The sequence below is a fragment of the Gracilinanus agilis genome, chromosome 2, assembly GCF_016433145.1.
Source record: "Gracilinanus agilis isolate LMUSP501 chromosome 2, AgileGrace, whole genome shotgun sequence".
NCBI lineage: Eukaryota > Metazoa > Chordata > Mammalia > Didelphimorphia > Didelphidae > Gracilinanus > Gracilinanus agilis.
This window is the reverse complement of record NC_058131.1, coordinates 518,690,931-518,712,059: the sequence shown is the minus strand read 5'-3', so window position 1 is coordinate 518,712,059 and position 21,129 is coordinate 518,690,931. Positions and strand designations below refer to the sequence as shown.

At 36.1% G+C, this 21,129-nt stretch overlaps 1 protein-coding gene across 1 annotated transcript in view; it reads left to right on the top strand.

Moving 5' to 3' along the window:
• The first annotated feature begins 135 nt into the window (after nt 1–135).
• HECTD1 (HECT domain E3 ubiquitin protein ligase 1) overlaps nt 136–21,129 on the top strand; it is a 119,735-nt gene continuing 98,741 nt past the window's right edge. Inside the window, exons 1-2 of the mRNA XM_044665058.1 lie at nt 136–233; nt 1,797–1,956. Of these exons, the coding sequence (XP_044520993.1) occupies nt 1,817–1,956 (140 nt within the window). The 5' untranslated portion in view covers nt 136–233; nt 1,797–1,816. The remainder of the gene's footprint in view (nt 234–1,796; nt 1,957–21,129) is intronic.

The window sequence follows — 21,129 nt, the reverse complement described above, 5'->3', positions numbered from 1 at the left end:
GGGGTCCGAGGAGCCGCGTGTCCGCGGGGGGACGGACCCTGCCGGGGCTGCCGCCGCCTGGGGCTGGTGCGCGCTCGGCCGCTCGCTCCCGCTGTCACCGAGCCCCCTTCAGGAGGAAGAGAAGCACGAAGGGCGGGGCTTTTCCTGCGGCGCCTGCCCGGCTCGACCTGCGCGGCCTACGGCTTCCAGCGAACTCGAGGACCGCAGCCGGGCCTGGCTCCGCCCGCGGCCTGGTACGGGGAGTTTGGGGGGGAGGGAACCCGGGCCGGGGTCGGGGAAGGACAGGCTAAGCCGGAGGGCTTGCGGCGGTGGAGATGGACTGGCCGGCTCCGAGCGGGGCAGCTCTGGTTTCCCGGGGTGGGCGGGGAAGCGGAGCTCTGGGAGCCGGGGTCAGGTGTCCAGGCCCGGGCCCCGGGGTTAGGTTGTGCTGGGGCCGAGGGAGCCAGCCGCCGCCTGGACCCCTTTGTTACCCCTTTTCCCCGGAGGTGACCCAGAGCCGATTGCCTTCCCTCCTGGCTCCGAGACCCAGGGGGAGTCAGCTTGCCCTTGAGAAGGGGCTCATTCCTTCGCCTCCGTCGAGACCACGACCCTCGGGCCGGGAGTCCCTGGAACCGAGGGGGAGAACCCTTCTCACAGCCCTTCCTCTCTCTCCGTGCCCCCTTTTTTGCTGTTGCGATAGTGGTTTGGGTTGGGAGACTTCTAATTATTCTCTCCCGAAGTTATTCCATCTCCTTTAAGAGTACTTGGGACTAAACTTAAAAAGTGGGGAGACACATACACATAGAGATAGACAGATGAGTGGGGTGAGAGAGGAGGGGACTTTGTTGGGTGCTCCTTGGGGTGCTGTCCTATCTTAAGGTTTGGTTCTGGCTTGGAGATGTCTTAAGATCAAATTCTGTTAGTCACCGACCAGGGGTGCACAAAAGCACATGTTGTCGGTTTCACCCCCCCCCCCCTTCCCGCCCCCTGTTAGCTTACGTAGGACTAGAAAAGTCTTCCTGTTGTGTCAGTTACAAAGAACATCTGTAAATGACTTGCTTGGTGCCCTGGATGCTGCTCTGTCCTTGATCTTTATCTTTTGCTTGCCCCGGCCCCTCTTTCCTCGATGTGGTAGGGGGAGGGGGCAAGGAAAAGAGGGGTATAGATTAAACTGTGTTAATGGTTTAACTTATGTTTATCCAGCAACATAGTTTATTACTTTTACTTAAGATTTTTTTTTTTTTTGAACTTCGGAAAACTTCGCCGGAGTACCTGCCCAAGTCTTTAATTGTCCCGTATGTGATTGAACCCCTTTGGAAAAGGTGCTTCTATTACTTAAATGCCAGCTATATTTTATGAAATGTGAGGTAATTAGGGGAATTTAAATCTGATAATCTTTTGTAGATCATTTTGTAAAAGAAAAGAAAAAAAGAAAAATTGGTCGTACCAGGGGAAAAAAGGAAAGTTGTTTTGCCTTTTTAGCACAGAGTTCCTGGTAATAGCAAATTGTTGGATCTGAAGCTTGTTTTACTATCTTTGACAAAAGAAGCTTTCTGGTTAGGCAGCAACTTAATCAGCTTATGTTCTCTGACACAACTGGTTTTAATTTAGTATAGCAAGGAATACTGAACCTGGGTGAAAAGGAAAACTGATTAACTATTATTAATGAAATGGTTTATTGTATAAATACTGATGAATTTTTTTTTAATTCCTAGGAGAAGTCGGCAAAAATTTGATTGTAGCTGATGTATTTTTTGATGCTCACTGATCTGGCTTGGGCATTTTAAGGAATTTTTTCTTTTACTTTTTAATTTAAGCAAAGAGGCTTTTAAAAACCATGGCAGATGTGGACCCGGATACATTGCTGGAATGGCTACAGATGGGGCAGGGAGATGAAAGGGACATGCAACTAATAGCCCTCGAACAGCTATGTATGCTGCTTTTGATGTCTGACAACGTGGATCGTTGTTTTGAAACGTAAGTAAAGCCCTTCTACTGGGGTTTCTGTAATGACAATCTGTTTTCAAATATGCCCCAACTTCAGATTTTTAGAAATTTGCCCATGGGTTTTTAAAATAAAATTTTTCCCACCATTTAAAAGTACCTCCAGAATTGTGTAAATGCATTTTTCTGACCAACTGAAAATCATTCTGTGAAATACCAGTGATGACACAGTGACTAAATAAGAAATTGATTGGTTGATTCATTTCCAAAATATGCCATACATCAAAGAGAATATAAATATTTTTCTCCTTTTAAGTAGCTATTCCTATATCATAAAATTGACAAAAAGGTGCCTTCGACAATAATGAGTGTATATTTTTGAACTTTTTTCTTTTGTGGTGCCAAAAAAAATGTGGCTATTTTAACTTTCAGTATGGGGGATAAAAAATTGAATGGATGACATCTACCAGAGATTTAGTTTTAGAAATGATAATGACAACAAATTGAGAATTGAGTGGTAAAGCAGTCTTTAACTTGTATACTGGTATTCTAGCTTGTTTCCAAGGACATGAATTTGTGCCCAAACTATGAAAATAAAATTATATTGAATGTATGGTTCATGGCAACGCGCTTAGTCTTTCATTGAATTTTTTTTTAAACCCTTGTACTAAGGTGTATTGTCTCATAGGTGGAAGAGTGGTAAGGGTGGGCAATGGGAGTCAAGTGACTTGCCCAGGGTCACACAGCTGGGAAGTGTCTGAGGCCGGGTTTGAACCTAGGACCTCCTGTCTCTAGGCCTGACTCTCACTCCACTGAACTACCCAGCTGCCCCCTTCCATTGAATTTTTGAAGGGATTTATTTAAGAATGTAATTCTTAGTGATTTATTGCTCAGAAAAGAGGTATTGTAGAACCTTTAAAATTTAGGAGTTTCTTTACATTATTTTTTTACATTTCTTTACATTAGTAAGGCCTGGAAAGTAGTTGAGATTTTGGCTGAGATTTGGTGTAATTAATGACCTTTTCAAATTCAGTTTTGATGTGGATATAAAGATTGTATTGTACATGTGATGAAGGTATTTTATTTGTCTTTATCATTTGTTAGTTTAGAAATACCATTGACAATGCCATTATTATGAAAATCTTTGTTAACTAGAAAAGGTTTCCAAATCCCTTCAGTGACTCATTTGAAGCAGTATTTAATATGACAAACTTTTAGTACACCACCACAAAAATAAGATTACTCTCTTAAGAGTTAATTATATTTGACTTTCATTAAGATGTTTGTATATGTTTTTGTAGAAAAATGAAGTATTTAGGTTTTCATGTGACATTAAATATTTGACATTTTTTTTGTCTGAAATGTTTGGAAAGCCCTAGGGAAATCACTTTACAATTATGTGTTATCATCATATATTTTAATATTAGCATATCATTGATTTATAAGTACATTATTTCATGAAAGATGACAATGAGGTCCTTAAAAATCTAAGTATGGGTTTTTTGGAATAGAATGTGCCAAAGGACCCAGAACTAATAGCTTTTATTTTATGTAGGATAGTAGATTTTAAACTTTTCTATAATACCAAAGATGGCTGTCATCTAACTAAATTTTATAAACTGCTTTTTAAAAGTCTAAATTCCTATTGTCTTTTACTTGACAGTGAATGCTTATTTACTATTAAAATAGTTCTCTAGTATTGTGTTGTTTCTCTCCTTCACCATTTGTTTGAATAAACTGATCCTTGCTTTTTAAAATTTGAAATTAAATTCAATAAACATTAAATACCTACTGTTTACAAGGCATAATGATAGTTACTGAAATTATTTATAGATAATTTGATGTACTTAAGTGAGAACACTAAAACAAAAAATATTTAAAATTTAATTAAAATTTAAAAATTAGAGATATATCTTTTCTACAATATATTCATAATAGTTTAATAATCGCTGGCATCTAGATTCTATTGTGTTTTGTGTTCATTCACTTGTGTGCATAAATTTTTTTTTTTGGTCTCATGTCTTTTTTTTGTTTATTTTATATGTCTGGTTCTTTGTATTTATAACTTTTAATGACATTGCAGTAAATAGCATTGTATTTTATTACATTTTTTTTTAATGTTAGTTTTTTTGTGTGGGTTTTTTTGGTTCAGACGTGTGTTTTCATGTAGGTGTAGAGCACTGATGTCAGACTCAAATAGAACCCTAAAGGTTACATATTGACTTAGAAAACCATTTTTGTTTATTTTGTTGAATATTTCCTAGTTACATTTTAATCTGATTTGGGGCTTCCTTGGGATAGTATGATACCTCTGGTATAGGAAACCCTGGATGAGGAAACTCACTCTCTACCAAAGCATATTGACTGCCATTATTTCCTATTTACTATCTTAGAGAGTTGCTTGTGCCACTGACTTAAATGACTTGTTCAACTTCACTCACCAGGATGTATTAAAGATAGGACCTGAATTCAGACCTTTTACAAAGGCTCTGTTGGACATTTAGATCATTTCTTGTTCTTTGAAACAAATACTGTTGATTTATACACATGTAATATTTTGACAGTTGATCTTTGTCTTTATGAAAACTTGCTTAGGATATATTTCCAAAAGTGGACTTGTTGGGCCAAAGGTTTGGTTTTTTAAAAAATACTTACTACGTATTGCCAGGTAAATGTTAGCCTTACATTTAGTGGATTTAAAAAAAGTATCAGGCACACAGTTCCTCTACCTTTTACCTCTTCTTCATTTCTCTATTTTTACATCTTTCAGTCTTTGATCTTTGACAAACTGTTCTGTATTTTCATGTCCAAAATTGAAAATAATAGCAAATGAGAAACAAACTCTAGTTTTGAGAAAAAGAAAAACCTCTAGAAAAATGAAAACATTATTCTGAATTGCTTGCAAGTATATAGCTTTAGAGCTATAGAGAATAGTTTTTAATGAAACAAATTAGTGATGTTATTGATTTTTGGAGAATGTCCCTGAATTCCTTTTTTTCCTTGCATTTGAAAAGTTGAAAAGTAAACCTGGTCAAAATCTATTTTTGTTTTGAATGAAGGTCAGTTTCCTATTTTTGTTTAGATATGGGTTAGTGTGTGGATTACCATGTCAAAAGAGAAGTTAAGTTAGCCAAATGAGAGTTTAAATTTTCTTTGCTAATTTGAATGGATTTGTGATCTCATCATTGTGAGCCATCCTTTAAAATGTTATTATCAGTACTTAAGCACTAAGCCTCATCCTGTATAACTTTTAGTCAGGTACAGTTTTTCTTTACTTGATATTAATATCAAGAATAACATCAGAAGGATACTGAGGAAAGTTACTTCTGTTACCGCTTATATGAAGGAATCTTGCAGGAAATTCATATGCATATTAGACACCTTGTTGAAGGAGAGACTTAAGGCTGTATGCAGTATTGTTCTTTTAAAAATAATGGATCTTAGGGAGGGAAGGTGGATTAGAGGATTGAAAGTCAGACCTAGAGATAGAAGGTCCTAGGTTCAAATATGACCTCAGATACTCCTACCTGTGGGACCCTGGGCAAATCATTTATCCTCCATTGCCTAGCCCTTGCCACACCCTTCTTTCTTAGAATTGATACTAAGACAGAATGTAAGTCTCAAAAAAATCCCCAAAACTATAGACCAATATTTCTAATAAATGTCATTGTAAAAATACTGAATAAATTATTATAAAAGAGAATTGATGTTTTTGATGTTCTGTCATGTCTGACACTTTTGACGGGATTTTCTTGGGAAAGATACTAAAGTAGGAGGGAGTGATGTGGCTCAGAGTATTGAGAACTAGACCTAGAGATGGGAGGTCCTGGATACAAATTTGCCTCCAGACACTTCCCAGCTGTGTGACCCTGGGCAAGTCACTTAACCCTCATTGCCCAGCCCTTACTGCTCTTCTGCCATGGAACCAATACACAGTATTGATTCTGAGACAGAAGGTAAGTGGGATCTTATATTCTTGATACCTTTCAATCAGTTTTGTGTATAAAGATATGGTCCACTTAGATGTTAATAAAAAATTAAGAACATCGATTTTCTTCTTTTTCTGAGTGGAATATTAAGATTTCATTTTACAAAGTTGAATTTTACTTTTGAGAAATAAAGTTCTTTTTACCACAAAAAATAGAAACAATTTAGTTTTTATCACATATAGTCAATGCCTTCTGCAGTTGTCAGAGCCAAGAAAACCATGGTTTCAGATTTCTCTGTTTACTTGATCTGTATTGTATTAGTCAATAAGCATGTATTTATTCTCATCAATAACTCATTATGATAGTGCTTAAAAGGTCATCTCTTTTCATTTAATCTTTACAGTCTTTTGAAACAGGCAAATCAGACTCTCATCCTTATCTTACAGCAGCTGAGACTGAGAGGTTCAGTGATTTGTCCAAAAGGGTCATATACAGTCCCACATAAGTGGCATGACTGAGATTGGAACCAGTTCTTAAGAATTGTGGTCGAAGTTATTTTCACTGTCATGCTACCTACCAGGATAGCTATAATAGTAGCTTACTTTCTTGTGTTTCAGCCAAGACTGCTTTAGATCATTAAATTCCATAAAAGTATTTGTATATCCTTGTGAAAATAGTGGCATTTATGGCATAATTAAAGTCTATTGGTTTAATATAAATGAAGAAATTTAGTTTTCAGATTTTAAAAAGTTTAGATGTCTGAGAGATTTGAAATGTTTTTGAATCATTCCTGTGATAATATCACATTAGATGAAAGTTTAGTCATTTTAAAAAATAGATTCTATTATTGGAAAACATTGTTAAATATTACTGTTCTATATATACTTTTGTCTAGGACAGTGATGGGCAAACTTTTTAAAGAGGGGGCCAAAGGAAAGGAAATGCTCATTTGTCAGTCTGTTTCTAAGGCAACTCTTTTGAAGTTTCATTGTATTGTATCCTACTTATTGTATTCATCAGATTAGGAATAATGTCTCTGGCTGGATAGAACATTTCAGGGGGCCACATCTGGCCTGTGGGCCATAGTTTGCCCATCACTGGTCTAGGAGATAATTTCTAAAATACAGTTATTTCTTAATATTGATTAAACTTGGTCCTTTTGGGGAAAAAAATTAAAATGATCTATTTTGTTTGTGAGGGTCCCTGTAATCTCCATTCTTTCTAGATTAGGCAAGCTGGAGAATCATATAGATCTTTCTGCTTTCATGGATAAATTAAATTCCTTAATGTGGCTTTTGTGGATGACAAAGCACTTTTGGGACAGTGTGAGTTGCCATTGTTTTCTGCCTCCTCTTGCCTCTCTTTTGCCCTTTGAGGTTTCAAAAGGAATCAGGTTTTTAGAGCCATTCTAGTATAGCAAAAATGATTGTGTGTGTGTGTAAAAATAGTTGACATACAAATATCTACTTACTACTTACTCACTTATCTTATAATACTGAGTCCCTCCTATAATTCTTTAACAAGCCACTACATTTTAAGAACTTTGTCTATTTTTTATTTAGGAGAGACTTGAATAGGGATATACTTTTTAAGTTTTAAAAAGTCAGAGATATCTTTTTTTCATGTCACTTTCATTTCCTGTCTCTTTTCTTTGCCCTGTATTAACCAATAAGCCATTAAAAGTAACTTAGGAGAGTTGGGAGAATTTTTATTAAAATGATCTCACTCAAGAATCATAAAGTTCTGAGAAATAGTAGAGAGTTATATTAAATTTTAGTCAGAGTTGTAAAAAATATTCTTCCATAATATGCATTTTTCTTTTGGAGCATTTTCTTAGATGAGGATATACTGAAATTCTCATAGTTTACTGAGTGTAGTAGTCTGACAGGACAATTAAAAAATTTTAAAGTTTGTGAATATGTTATAAGTAAATTTGATAGATTGAATTGGGTAAGCTATGACTTGTGTTTGTTAAAATCACCTGGGGTTCTATTTGGAAGGATTGAACCTCAATATAGTGTTTGACAAACTTCTGTGGACCTGTGGGGGTCCTTAAAACTACATTTCCCGTGGTCCAACGGGTTTCATGGGTTTCCTGTTTTGGATGACGTATTAAAGGTGAGGGACTGTTTTAAGTAGGGGAGAGTGACTTGGAACTTCCTCTTTAGTTACCTGAGCTCGAGGAGGGAGGAAGGTAAATGGTTGAGGTGAGGTTGGAATAGGTTTTTCTTACAGGCGCGTGGTCAGTTTATTGCTATCAGCATGGCTTTTATTAAAATACTATTCTTCCTTTTGATCTCGACCATCATCATTTTTAATTATAACAGACTGTAGGACACTAGTAATCAGTTTTGCTCCGAAGGCTTTGGTAGTCTTGAGATAAATCTGTACTATGTTAAATAAGCATATTTTAACATGAATTAGGTTTTTTGCTCTTTTAAGTTATTTTAGTCTTTTTAGATCTATTTTAGTCATTTTAGATTTAAACCCAGTAACAAAATTTGTATCCGAAGTCAATTTTACAAAGATTTCTGTGGGAATTACCTTTGAAACAATGTTGACTGTTTGATTGAATACCCATTAAGCATTTCAAAACTGATTATTTAGATTTATCCATTTGATGTTATATATACATAATGCACATATTTTAAAACCTTACCTTCTCTGTCTTAGAATAGATACTAAGTATCAGTTCTAGGGCAGAAGAGTGGTTCTAGGCAATTGGGGTCAAGTAACTTGTCAAGGATCATATACCTAGGACATGTGCCATCTCTAAGCCTGGCTTTCTATGTATTGAGCTACCTGGCTGTCCCTTTGTTGGTGGCATATTAAAAAAATAGAAATGGAAATTATAAGCTACTTAATAACCAAGGGACTTTAGTAACTAGAAACCAGTAAGATGAGAAAATACCAGCGTCTCTGCTACTGTGACTAGGCTTGATTTTTGCATAGATCATATAGTGCTTATTTTAAAAAGAAACTCACAATGAACTTGTGAAGAATACAGTTGTCCCTCTCTATATTGCGGTTCACTTATCATGGCTTCACTGTATCACAGGTTTAAAAATAAAAAATCCAATTCTGTATCATGAAGTTTTCACTATATTGTGGGATTTTACAGATGAGTAACATTCTGTACACAATGGAAATGCAGTGTGCCACTATTGCTTGTACAAGTTTACCAACATGAGATTGTCACTGCACAACATTAGCCATAGTGCTTTGTTCTGTATCCTGGGTGTAGATTGGTTCAGTGACTGAAGCATCAGTCTGTTTGCTCTCCCACAACTTTGAGGATTTACACCTCTCACAGGGGTCTCTGGAACTTCCTGAGATAGGTGAGGGAATCACTTCGCGTCATTTTCATATACTGAAAGAGATCTGTTGCAGTGGGCAGTGGGGAATGGAGAAGAGTAGCAGGATGTTTAATGTACAGTAGTTTAGACCATATCATTGATAACAATTACCTGATATTCTAGAGACTATGTAATTAAGTAGTGCAGCATGTATTTCACATCTGCCAATGATTATAACATTGGAGTAAGATTAAGAGTTAGTCTTTTCATGGTATGGTATAATTTGACTTTTTATTTTGAAAACTTATTTCACAATGATATTATAATTTAAGATAGAGGTAGTCAGCCTTTGATAGATTTAACTGTTATAATCCTGTAAAATAAAATTCTCTTTTCTGAATCCCATTTTTCCATTGATGCCCATAAATGATTAGGCATATCTTGTTGTAGAAAACAGTTTTTAAAAAATGAGAGCAGTTGAAAAGAGTATGTAGAAATTGGAAAATTGAAGATCTCTGCAGCCTTTGCAGGTAGGCATCTAATAAGTGGCATGATTTTAGGGGTATTACGAAAATGAACCCTTATTCAGAATATCATCTAATGGGAATTGACTCACATTTGGAAAGGATCTCAACAACTCTTACATCATAAACAGGAAACCCCTCATCAACATCCCTGGGAAGTGGTTATTCAGCCTCTTTTGGATGACCTCCAGGGATAGAGAAACCACTACCTCTAAATGTAGTCCAGTCTACTGACAGTTCTGGTCATTATAACCAGAGTAACTTACCACTCTGAAGTTCCCATATATTATCTTTAGTTTTATTCAGAGATGGGTGGAATCATAAGCCTTTTCTATATAGCAGGCCTTCAAATACTTGAAGACAGTTATTATATTCACCAGGCCTCTCCTTTGGATTAAACTTATCTTTTTCCTTCACCTGATCTTTATATGGTGTGATCTTCAGACATTTTCTCATCCTTGACATTCTCCTCTGGATAAACTCTAGCTTGTTATTGTCCTTCCTAAAATATTGTTCCCAGAACTGAACATAGTATTCTATAGGTGGTCTCACCAAGGTTATCACTTCCTCATTGTGGATAGTAAACCTCTGTTAATGCAGTCTAAGATTATGTTGAGAGACACTGTGCTGTAGTGAATAGAGTGGACTCAACAAGACCTGGGTTCTGATTCTGTTTCTGACACATTTTATAATCATAATTAAAATAATAACCTTTTTTTAAACCTTTACCTTCTGTCTTAGAATTGATACTATATATTGGTTCCAAGGCAGAAGAGTGGTAAGGGCTAGGCAATGGGGATTAAGTGACTTGCCCAGGATCACACAGCTAGGAAGGCCAAATTTGAACCCAGTACCTCCTTCCAGACTTGGCTCTCTATCCATTGAGCCACCTAGTTGCCTCTAGGACAATAAACTTTTCGGTGCCACAGGCAGGTTAATGCTCTAAGGCTCTAAATTTTAGAAAACTGGTTAATCTACTTTAATGAAAAAATTTACAATCCAGAATTTCCCAAATGAATAAAATCAACAATCAGAAAAAGTTGTTAGTTTTTTTGGGCAGCTGCAGAATTTGGAGGATCTGAGCCATCTCAGTTCCCATATTCATTATGCAGTCAGAGTAATTATTGATAAAAAAAAAATTCTTATAAGGGGCAGCTGGGTAGCTCAGTGGATTAAGAGTCAGGGCTAGAGTCCGGAGATCTTAGGTTCACATCTGGCCTCAGACACTTCTCAGCTGTGTGACCCTGAGCAAGTCACTTGACCCCCATTGCCTACCTTTACCACTCTTCTGCTTAGGAGCCAATACACAGAAGTTAAGGGTGTAAAATAAAATAAAAAAGAAAAAAACTCTTATGGCTTAGTATTGAGTCAGTTAAAAAAAAAAAAAGCCCAAGTAGACTAGAGAATACTCTTCCTTCCCTTTTGGTAAGCTGGAGCAGTAGCAGCAACATTAATGTGTCCTCTACTTCGCCTTGGAACTAATATCTTAACCTCTTAACTATGCTTATTTTTTTATATCTTTTTTTTTAAAACCCTTACCTTCTGTTTTAGAATCAATGCATTGTATTGATTCTAAGGCAGAAGAGTGATTAGGGCTAGGCAATGGGGATTAAGTGATTAACCCAGGGTCACACAGTTAGGAAGTGTCTAAGGCTAGATTTGAACCTAGGACCTCCTGTCTCTAGGCCTGGCTCTCAATCCACTGAGCCACCCAGCTGCCCCTTCCTTCCTCTCTTTTTTAAAACAATGGTAGAGTCGTAGAAAAGTGGGCCTACTGTTAATGCCCTTCCATCCATCTCTTTCTCCTCAAACTCTCTCATGCTCTGCAACAGATATCCCATAGGTAAAGTTGTTAGGCATTTCATGACTTGTTCTTAGTGATCTGGTGTGATATAAAATACTATCCCAAGTATGATAGGACTGTACTGGATTATAGACATTTGGAGATCTTTTAATCCCTTAATTTTGCAGATATGGAGACTTGAGATGTAGAGGTTGTGACTTGGCCAAACTTATACAATTTGTGAGTAGCAGAACCTGTATTTGAACTGAGACTTTAAACTCCAAATCTTGCATTTTATTACTGGTCAAGGCTGCTTATCTATTGTCAGTTCAGTAAAGTATGTTTTATATTTACACAGATACATGCATCTATGCCCACAGATTATATATATATATAAACATGAAGTTTTACTTTTTGTCCCTACTTTTTTTTTTAATCCCCTCATGTATGAACTGTAATTAGAGAGAGATATATACACCAGTATCCATTCCAGTAGTTATTTTTATCTCACCGGTGCTAAATTGAACTAGTCTGGGTGTACAAACAAGATGGTATTTGTAGTGGAGAGGGCTGGAGTAAGTTATAAGTGAACTAAATTTGTTGCCTATATTAGAATGTTTGCTTGAATTTTCTTTTAACGCATACAAGGGCTATCTTTTTGAGGTTTGTTGCTATTAAGCTATTTTTTCCTTACTGACTTTTAATGGACTCTGAATGATTTTTTCTTTTTCAAAACTTTTTCCACTCATGTAGTAATAGAAATAGTATATATTTTTAAAAAGCCCAACTATGGAATTTTCATCCAGAGTTGTCAAATTTATATGAAATAAAATAATTACACATTTTTACTTTTATCATGATGCTTGAATAAAATCACTACCCATGTGAAAATGGCAGTTATGTCCTAACTTTTATCCTCGTGGACTCTAAGAGGCAGGACTTAATGGCACCAAAACTAGCTTTTCTGTCCACTATGCTATATGTTCCATGGATTATTTTATCATTGCTAAAATTGTGACATGAATACTATTATGTTGCTAGTGGAATCTGTATCTCCCTAGAGCTTTGAGTCAAGATTCTAACCTTGTTTATTTGTATCTATTTTTTGCCTCCACAGAATAATTCTGATGTTAATTGCAGGTGCTGTTTTCCAAACTTGGTTTAGTTCTACTTAGATTTCTGTTAATTTGAATCCTTTTTGCATGATAGGCTGGTGCTAAATATTTGGAATGATCTTAAAGTTAACTATCATTCCTTCTGTCTTTTCTTTTTTTGGTGCGTTGTTTAGGTTGTTTCCTATATATAAAGGATATTACTTTGATTTCTACTTTGGAGGATGTAAAAATTAAATGCTTAATAGGTTAATAGTCTTAAAGTAACTTTTAACTTACCACCTAATTGAGAAATTAGTGTTTTTACTAAAAGTAAATACGATATTTTATTTCTGATAAAGCTTGTTAAGGACAGACATACAGTGATATTTTAAACATTACATTTATGGAAATGCATTTGAAGCAGAACTACATCATGTTTTATGAGAAGTTACACATTTTTAATAAAAAAATTGGAGAAGATGGGGGCAGCTGGGTAGCTCAGTGGATTGAGAGCCAGGCCTAGAGAGGTCCTAGGTTCAAATTTAGCTTCAGCCACTTCCCAGCTGTGTGACCCTGGGCAAGTCACTTAACCCCCCCATTGCCTACCCTTACCACTCTTCTACCTTGGAGTCAATACACAGTACTGACTCCAAAATGGAAGGTAAGGGTTTAAAAAAAAATTGGAGATGTTTTGATTTTTCCTTTGTGTGAATTAAGTCACTTGGAAGGAATCATAAAGACTGGTGATATTTTATCTTAATTATTTATTGGATAGTCTCAAAAGGGGGGTCCTATTTGTCAGTGGGAATGTTGTTTTTGGTTGTTTTCAGTTTTGTGGTTGGTTGTAGGAAAATCTAGTTAGGCTTAATGTTATGGCATAAGGAGTTTAAACATAGAGAATAGAAAGATTGGTTAATTCGGGGATACTTTTTTACAGGGATGGGAATGGAAAGTTATTTAACAATATAAATATTCTAAGATATATTTGTTTTAATATTCTTTTGAACCCAAATAAATCAAACCATAGAATTCAGTTTGTAGAATTGCATCAGTCTGTAGCCTTTGTTAATTTTGAAAGAAAGTATGTATATCTTTGATACTGATTTTTTCTTTCTATTTATAGAACAGCTCTGCTTCTTTCTGTGTTCAGATCTTAAATTTGTTTTAAATACAACAAAGTGTGTGACTTTGAGAAAAGCTGACTTAAATTTGACAATGAGTATTTTAAAGTTAATAATGAATACTGGTTTAGATTGAAATTTTAAAAACCACATCCACAGAAGCAGAATTTGTACATCTTAATAGTTCAGTGATACTAATTTTGTAAGTAGTTGTGATGCATTACTTTGGCAGATTTCAAGTATTCATTTTTTTTAAAAACCCATACTTTCTGTCTTAGAATCAATATCAGTTCCAAGTCAGAAGAGCAGTAAAGGCTAGGCAATTGGGGTTATGTGTCTTGACCAGGGTCACAGAGCTAGGATGTGTCTGAGGTCAAATTTGAACACAGAACCTTCAGCCTCTAAGCCAGGCTTTCTATCCACCAAGCCACCTAGTTGCTCCTCTAGTTATTCATCTTTGAAAGCAATGTTTCAATGTTTTCTTTTTTTTTTTCCTTTCTTTTTTTTTTTTAAGCTCCTACCTTCTGTCTTGGAGCCAATTGGCTCCAAGGCAGAAGAGTGGTAGGGGTAGGCAATGAGGGTCAAGTGACTTGCCCAGGGTCACACAACTGGGGATTAGCTGAGATCAGATTTGAACCTAGGACCTCCTGTCTCTAGGCCTGGCTCTCAATCCACTGAGCTACCCCAGCTGCCCCTAAAAGCAATGTTTTCTAAACTTTTTTTTAATACATATCTCTATCAGTAAAATTTTTTTTGAGCATATACACCTGGTATGTGTATGTTTGTTTATAAATTATATGTTTTTACTATTGTGCTAATAATTATTTACATTTTAAAACAAAATAGAAATTTAAAATGATGAATAAAAGAGTAACATTTGATTTTAGAGTCCATAAGAGGTAATTGGAGTTTGTTGAGTAGGGGAGTGATAGGTATAGATCCGTGCTTAAAGAAAGTTTCTTTGGCACTTCTATAGAGCATGAATTGAAGAGAATCAAGACCTCCAGCAAGGGAGACCAATAAGGAAGCTTTTACAGTAGTCTAGGAATGAGGATAAGAACCTCAACTGTAGTAGTAACTCTGTGAGTAGAGAAAGGGGGCCAGATGAAAGGTGTATTGTAGAGGTAGAATCAACTAGACCTGGTTACAGATTAGATATATAGGGCATGGAAGAATGAACAAATGAAGGCTTCTGAAGATTGTGAACTTGGGTTACTAGAAGGATGGTGATACCCTGTACTGAAATGGAGAAATTTAGAAAAGGGTTAAGTTTGGAGGAACTACAACTCATCCATTTCTGCTTATTCTGTGAGGTCCCCTCCCACTCCCCCCCAATGAAAGTGGAGTGCAGCTCTTATTCAAGGGGAGGTCAAAATTTAATAGCTACGTTAACAGCTAGGTACGGTGGACAGAGCATGGGGCCTGGATTCAGGAAGGCTAATAATATTCCTGAGTTCAAATCTGTCCTTAAACATTTACTTGCTGTGGACCCTGGGCAAGTCACTTAACTATATTTGCCTCAGTTCCTTATCTGTAAAATGAGCATGTGAAGGAAATAGCAAACCACTTCAGTACCTTTGCCAAGAAAAATCCAAATGGGATCAGAGTCAGATATGATTGAAACAACAAAACTGGACCTCTGTTGATTGCCTACAAAGGAGGCAGGATAAGCTAGAACAGATAGGGGAATTTTCCTATTGGAAACTGTGATATAATATAGAGGGGAAAGAGAAGAAAGCCGAAGATAGAACCCCAAGGGAAACCTATGGTTAGAAGGCATGATAGAGAAGAGGATCCAGCAAAAAAGATAAAAGAGTGATTAGATGGGGGGAAAACAGGAGAGAGTGGTGTCCCAAAAACCTAGAGAGGAGAGAGTATCCAGAAGGAAAAGAATGATCCAGTCAAAGATTGCAGAGAGGTTGAAGAGAATGAGGATAAAGGTAAAAAAGCCATTAGTTTTGGCAACTCAAGAGATTCATCATTAGTAACTGAAGAGAAATTTTGGTGGAATGATAAGGTTAGAAGCTAGATTACAAAAGAGAGAAGATACAGATGCCTAGATTTAGAACTGGAAAAGACTTTAGAAGTCATTGAATCTAACCTTATTTTATAGATGAGAATATTAGGGCCCAAACAAGTTAAACGTCATGCCATGTTTCTTTTTTCTAACCTTCTGATTAATAAAAACTTAATATGTGTGTAAAATTAATTTTCAAATAGATGTGATATATGATGTGCCTTCCCATTCCTTCTTTGTATTTATCAACTTTATATTTACACTCTGTATTTTTTTTTAAACCCTTAACTTCTGTGCATTGGCTCATAGGTGGGAGAGTGGTAAGGGTAGGCAATGGGGGTCAAGTGACTTGTCCAGGGTCACACAGTTGGGATGTGTCTGAGGCCACACACTCTGTATTTTTATATATACTTCTTGTCTTCCCCACTAGAGAAATAGAAATGTAAGTTTTCCAGTCCTTTATCATTTATAAATATGAATTTAATTGTACTTCAGATAATGTTGAAGGTTGGCTGATAGTTTTGGTTAATAGTAAACTGTTAGAAAACCAAATTTACTGTGAGCTTTATCCCTTGAAAGAAGTCTAAAAATGAAAGTTTTTATTTGAAATGGCAGCTTAAAGAAGTTTTTGAAATAGTCTAGGAAGAAAAAAAGGATATTGCCATGGTTGAATTAATAATGTACAAAAGACTTACTGGTTTAGACTATACTCTGGCCATTGTTATGCTATATTTTAAGATTATTCTGTCTGTGAACATCTTGATTTAAGTGTTGAATCTAATATTAAGAAAATTTGCTCCTGAATGTCCCTATAAAGAAAAGAATTATGGAGGTTTTTATGTCTTTTGGTTTTTTATATTATACTAATATCCCAGTATTGCCTATCAAATTCATTGAGTTTGAAGAAAATGGTAGACAAAATCAAAGCAGCAAATCAGCCACATCTGAAAGCTTTATGCGGCAATCATTCCACATTTTTGCCTTCCATATCCACTTAGAAGGAAGTGTTTTTTTTATCTGTCCATGGAGACCAAGAATAATCATTGCTATTAATTTGTGTTTTATAGCATTTTAATGTTGTTTTCATTTGCATTATTGTATTCATCATGTGGATTATTATCTGATTGCCTGATTCACTGAAAAGAGTCATGAATTGGAATTGTTCTGCTTCTTACTACCTATGTGACCTTGGGGGTGTAAATTTTTTTTTTTTTAATAAAACCCTTACCTTCTGTCTTAATAAAACCTTGGCTCCAAGGCAGAAGAGTGGTAAGGGTAGGCAATGGGGGTCAAGTGACTTGCCCAGGGTCACACAGCTAGGAAGTGTCTGAGGCCAGATTTGAACCTAGGACCTCCCATCTCTAGGCCTGGCTCTCAATCCACTGAGCTACCCCTTGGGGGTGTAATTTAATCTGGGGGGCCTTTGTTTTCTTGACTTTAAAAAGAGGGAGTTAAATTAGATAAACTTCCAAGATCCCTTCCAGTTCTACATCTATGATCTGGCTTTTCTTCATTCTGTTGTTTTATATGAGTCTTCTCATATTTCTCTGAATTCCTTATATCCCTAATTTCTTGTAGCACAGTGATATTCCTTACATTCATATGCCATAATTTGTTCATTTATTCCCCAAGATCACTGTCGAGTTTGTTTCTATTCTTTTGCTGCCATAAAGATTATTTTGTATGGGATCCTTTGTTCTGGGTCAAAGGCTGTGAATGTGAATGCTTTAGTAACCTTTCTTGTATAATTCCAAATGGGTTTCTAGAATGGTTGAACAGATTTACAGCTTTATAATGGAATGCATTTATCTTTCCTTCAATACTACTTATGTTTTTGTTTTCTCATTTGTATCAGTTTGCTGGTTGTGAAATAAAATAGTTAAAAAGAATGAGTAGAATTTATTACATACTTGTTGAAGTAAATTTTTATTAGTATCTTTTTTAAAGACTTAAATTATTCCTAGTATGCCTCTCTCCCTCCTAGATACCATCCATACTTTATAATAAACAAAAGCTTTTATTTTTAATTAAACAAGAAAAATATCACCTAAATCAACCAATCTTTTGAAAAAAATTTGACAATAAATACAGTTTTCATACCTGGGGAACTTTTCCCCCTTTGCAAAGGAATGGGGAGGATATATATTCCCATATCTCTTTTTTGGGAGTCTAGCCTATTTGTAATTTTGCACTATCCATTTTTCATTATGTTTTGTGGTGTTGTTTTTTTTAATGTACGTTGTCATCATCTTATATATTGTTTTCTTGGTTCTGCTACTTCTCTTTATATCAGTTCATATAAATCTTCTCATGTGTCTCTGTTCTCATCATTTTTCCTTTGTATCCCAAGAGTTTAGTACTGGACTTGGCTCATAGTAGTCACTAATAAATGGTTATTGACTAGCATTTCTTCTTTGGGAACTTGTTTATTTTTTATAATTCTAGAACATTTCTTTTTGATTGTTTTGTGATGATTATTTCCAGTTATATTGCTGTAATCATTGTGAATGTTATTTGTTTGGCTCTGCACATTTCACTCTGCATCAGTTCGTGTGAGTCTTTCCAGAAGCTTTTCCAAAATCTTCTTTGTAGTCACTATCTTTTTTGTTTTAAACAGCATGGTAATATTTCATTACATTCCTATGGCATAGTTTATTTTTATCCATTCCCTAATCATTGTCCATCTACTTAGTTTCCAGTGTTTTGCTGCTATAAAAAAATGCCGCTATAAATATTTTAGAATATATAGAGTCTTTTAAAAAATCACTGACCTCCTAGGTGTATATGCCGAAAAGAGCAATCTATGTCTCTGGCAAAGGATAGGGAAATTTTAACTACTTAATTTGCAAAATTCCTGTACAGAGTGGTTGTACTAGTTTATTGCTTTGTCAAAAATGAATTAATGTGCTTGGCTTTCTACAGTTATCCTAACATTGATTATTACCATCTCTGCCAATTTTGTGATTTGTAGGTGATATTAGAGTTGCTTCAATATGCATTTTTTGTATTTGTGATTTGGAGCTTTTTTCCCAGATGGTAGTTGTTAGTATATCTTTAGGGCCTCCTGAAGAAACAATCACCTTTGTGTTGGACCTGTTGTGTCTTGAGTAATGACTAGGGATGAGTAAGCACTAATCTCTTTCTGTAGCCTCCCCTACCAGGCTTTTCTTCCCCTTCCCCATCCTATGGCCTTTCAGCTTCAGAGGTAGCAGGAGTGCTCTCTTTTTCAGTAAGGAGGAACACTGCTCAGTAATGTGTAGCCAATCCTTTTCTTTCTTTAGAATGGTCAGTGGTTGAATTTTGGAAACACTTAAATTTGGTGAGGCAACCTCTAAAAAAAATAGTTGGCCCTTCTGGATAGCAAATACAAGTATTTGTCTGTTTTTGCCATGTATTTTTGCACAAATTTAGAGTGCTTTAGCAGCTGCCAAAATATTCAGCAGGGTCCCAAGCCTAAAAAAATATTAGGTTCAGAGAGCCCCCTCTCAGGAACTTGTTTCTGATTTGTGCCCAGAAAGCTGGCTTTGAGCATTTACATACTTTTAACTCTTGTGTTCCCTTCTTGGGTGCACTTTGGGGAAAAGAGACTATGCATGTAACAGTGTCATTCACATCCCCCTCCCTTAGGATGTTAATCTATTCTGCTACTGTATTGCTCTGTCTTGGGAACAGGAAAAGGATATATATAGAAATAGAGTAAGGAAGAGATAATCATCCTGGGGGCAGATTCATTCAGTGAAAAGTAATCTGGAGTTTTCTCCTTTAATGGAGGTTAACTATTGTATGTTTTCTGTCTTCTTCATGGGGAGATGTTTCTTAGGTGCTTCAGAAAAAAAAGCTCTTTATATTGATCATCTAATTGATCAGAGACTCCCTTAATTAATTCTTTTTTTTTAAACCCTTAACTTCCTTGTATTGGCTCCTAGGTGGAAGAGTGGTAAGGGAGGGTGGGCAGTAGGGGTCAAGTGGACTTGCCCAGGGTCACACAGCTGGGATGTGTCCTAGGACCTCCTGTTTCTAGGCCTGACTTTCAATCCACTGAGCTACCCAGCTGCCCCTCCCTTAATTAATTCTAATTGTTTTAGTTATCAGAATTAATCCATTTTCTTTAAATTTCTTAGTTTTGTTGACAGTTGTGTATAGTACTTTTTCACAATACTTTTTCTTTTACTCTTCTCTGTGTATTTACCTTGTTCATTTTTTGTCAATCTGATTTTTTCTTTTTCTTTTTTTGATCATCTTAATTGGCAAAAATGCTGGGTTTAGAGTCAGGAAGATCTGAATTCAAATCCAGCCTTAAATACTTGCTAACTATGTGACCTTGGCCAAGTCTTTTAACTTCCATTTGCCTTAATCCAACAGAGAAAAAAATGGCAAACCACTTCAGGATCCTTACCAACAAAAATCCATGGACATTGTGGTCCACATGTTTTGGGGAGAGCTGTCCTGATTTGTGAGGATTTCCCACCTAAACAATTACAGTGACACCCCAATAAAGTTAAATAAGTTTATTAGGGAGATTGATGCCCAGGAGGTAGCATTGCAGTGGAAGTCTGTCTGCTTAAAGTAACAAAAAGTGAGGTTTTTATTGGTTTCATGGGATGACTGAAAACTTGACAAACAAGGGGGCAGCTCACATGTGACTTACAAGTGACATTGGAAGGAGGTGACAATTTCAGTGACTGGGAAGGGGTGGGGGGGGGGGGTAAGAGCTAGAGGTTGAAGAAGTTGTTGTTTATTAGAAGATATGCAGATCTCAGAAGGGTGGAACACACTAGCCATCCTTCTCCATTTATCAGTGGTCTTCAAGGATGGAATTCTCTGACCAGACCAGTTTAGAGGAATTCTTTATTTGTTTACTGAAACTTCAGGGTTTTCTGTGCCCCGCTCTATTTCCCCCTCTCTTTATTTCTGGGTTCCACTACACATAGAATCAAAAAGAGTTGGACACAATGAATAATAGCAACCAGTTTTGTTTTTAAAACAACTCATGTGTTTTCAAGTATATTTTTCAAATTTTAAAAACTTTAACTTTGTGCTCATTTGCGGGTTAATCATTGACTTGTCTAGTTATTTTTGATTGCATGCTTATTAATTCATCCATACTATTTATTAATATACCTTTTTGGAGATAGAAATTTTCTTCTGAAAATTACTTCAGATTTAACTCAAATTTTGGTATATTGTATCATCATTCTCTGCAGAATATTTTTTATTGTTACTCTGACTTGGTCTTTGAACTAACCCACCCATTGTTTATGCTGTCATTACTTAGTTTCCATTCACATCTTTATACTTGGCTCATATTTCCTTTATTAATTACTACTTTTATTTTCTGGGCTTTTCTACCCCATCCTTTTCCAATCCAAGTAAGAGCATGATACAGAATTTTCTCCCTGTCCATCCCATTTTCTCCCCTTTCTCATTCCTTCTGGAATATTC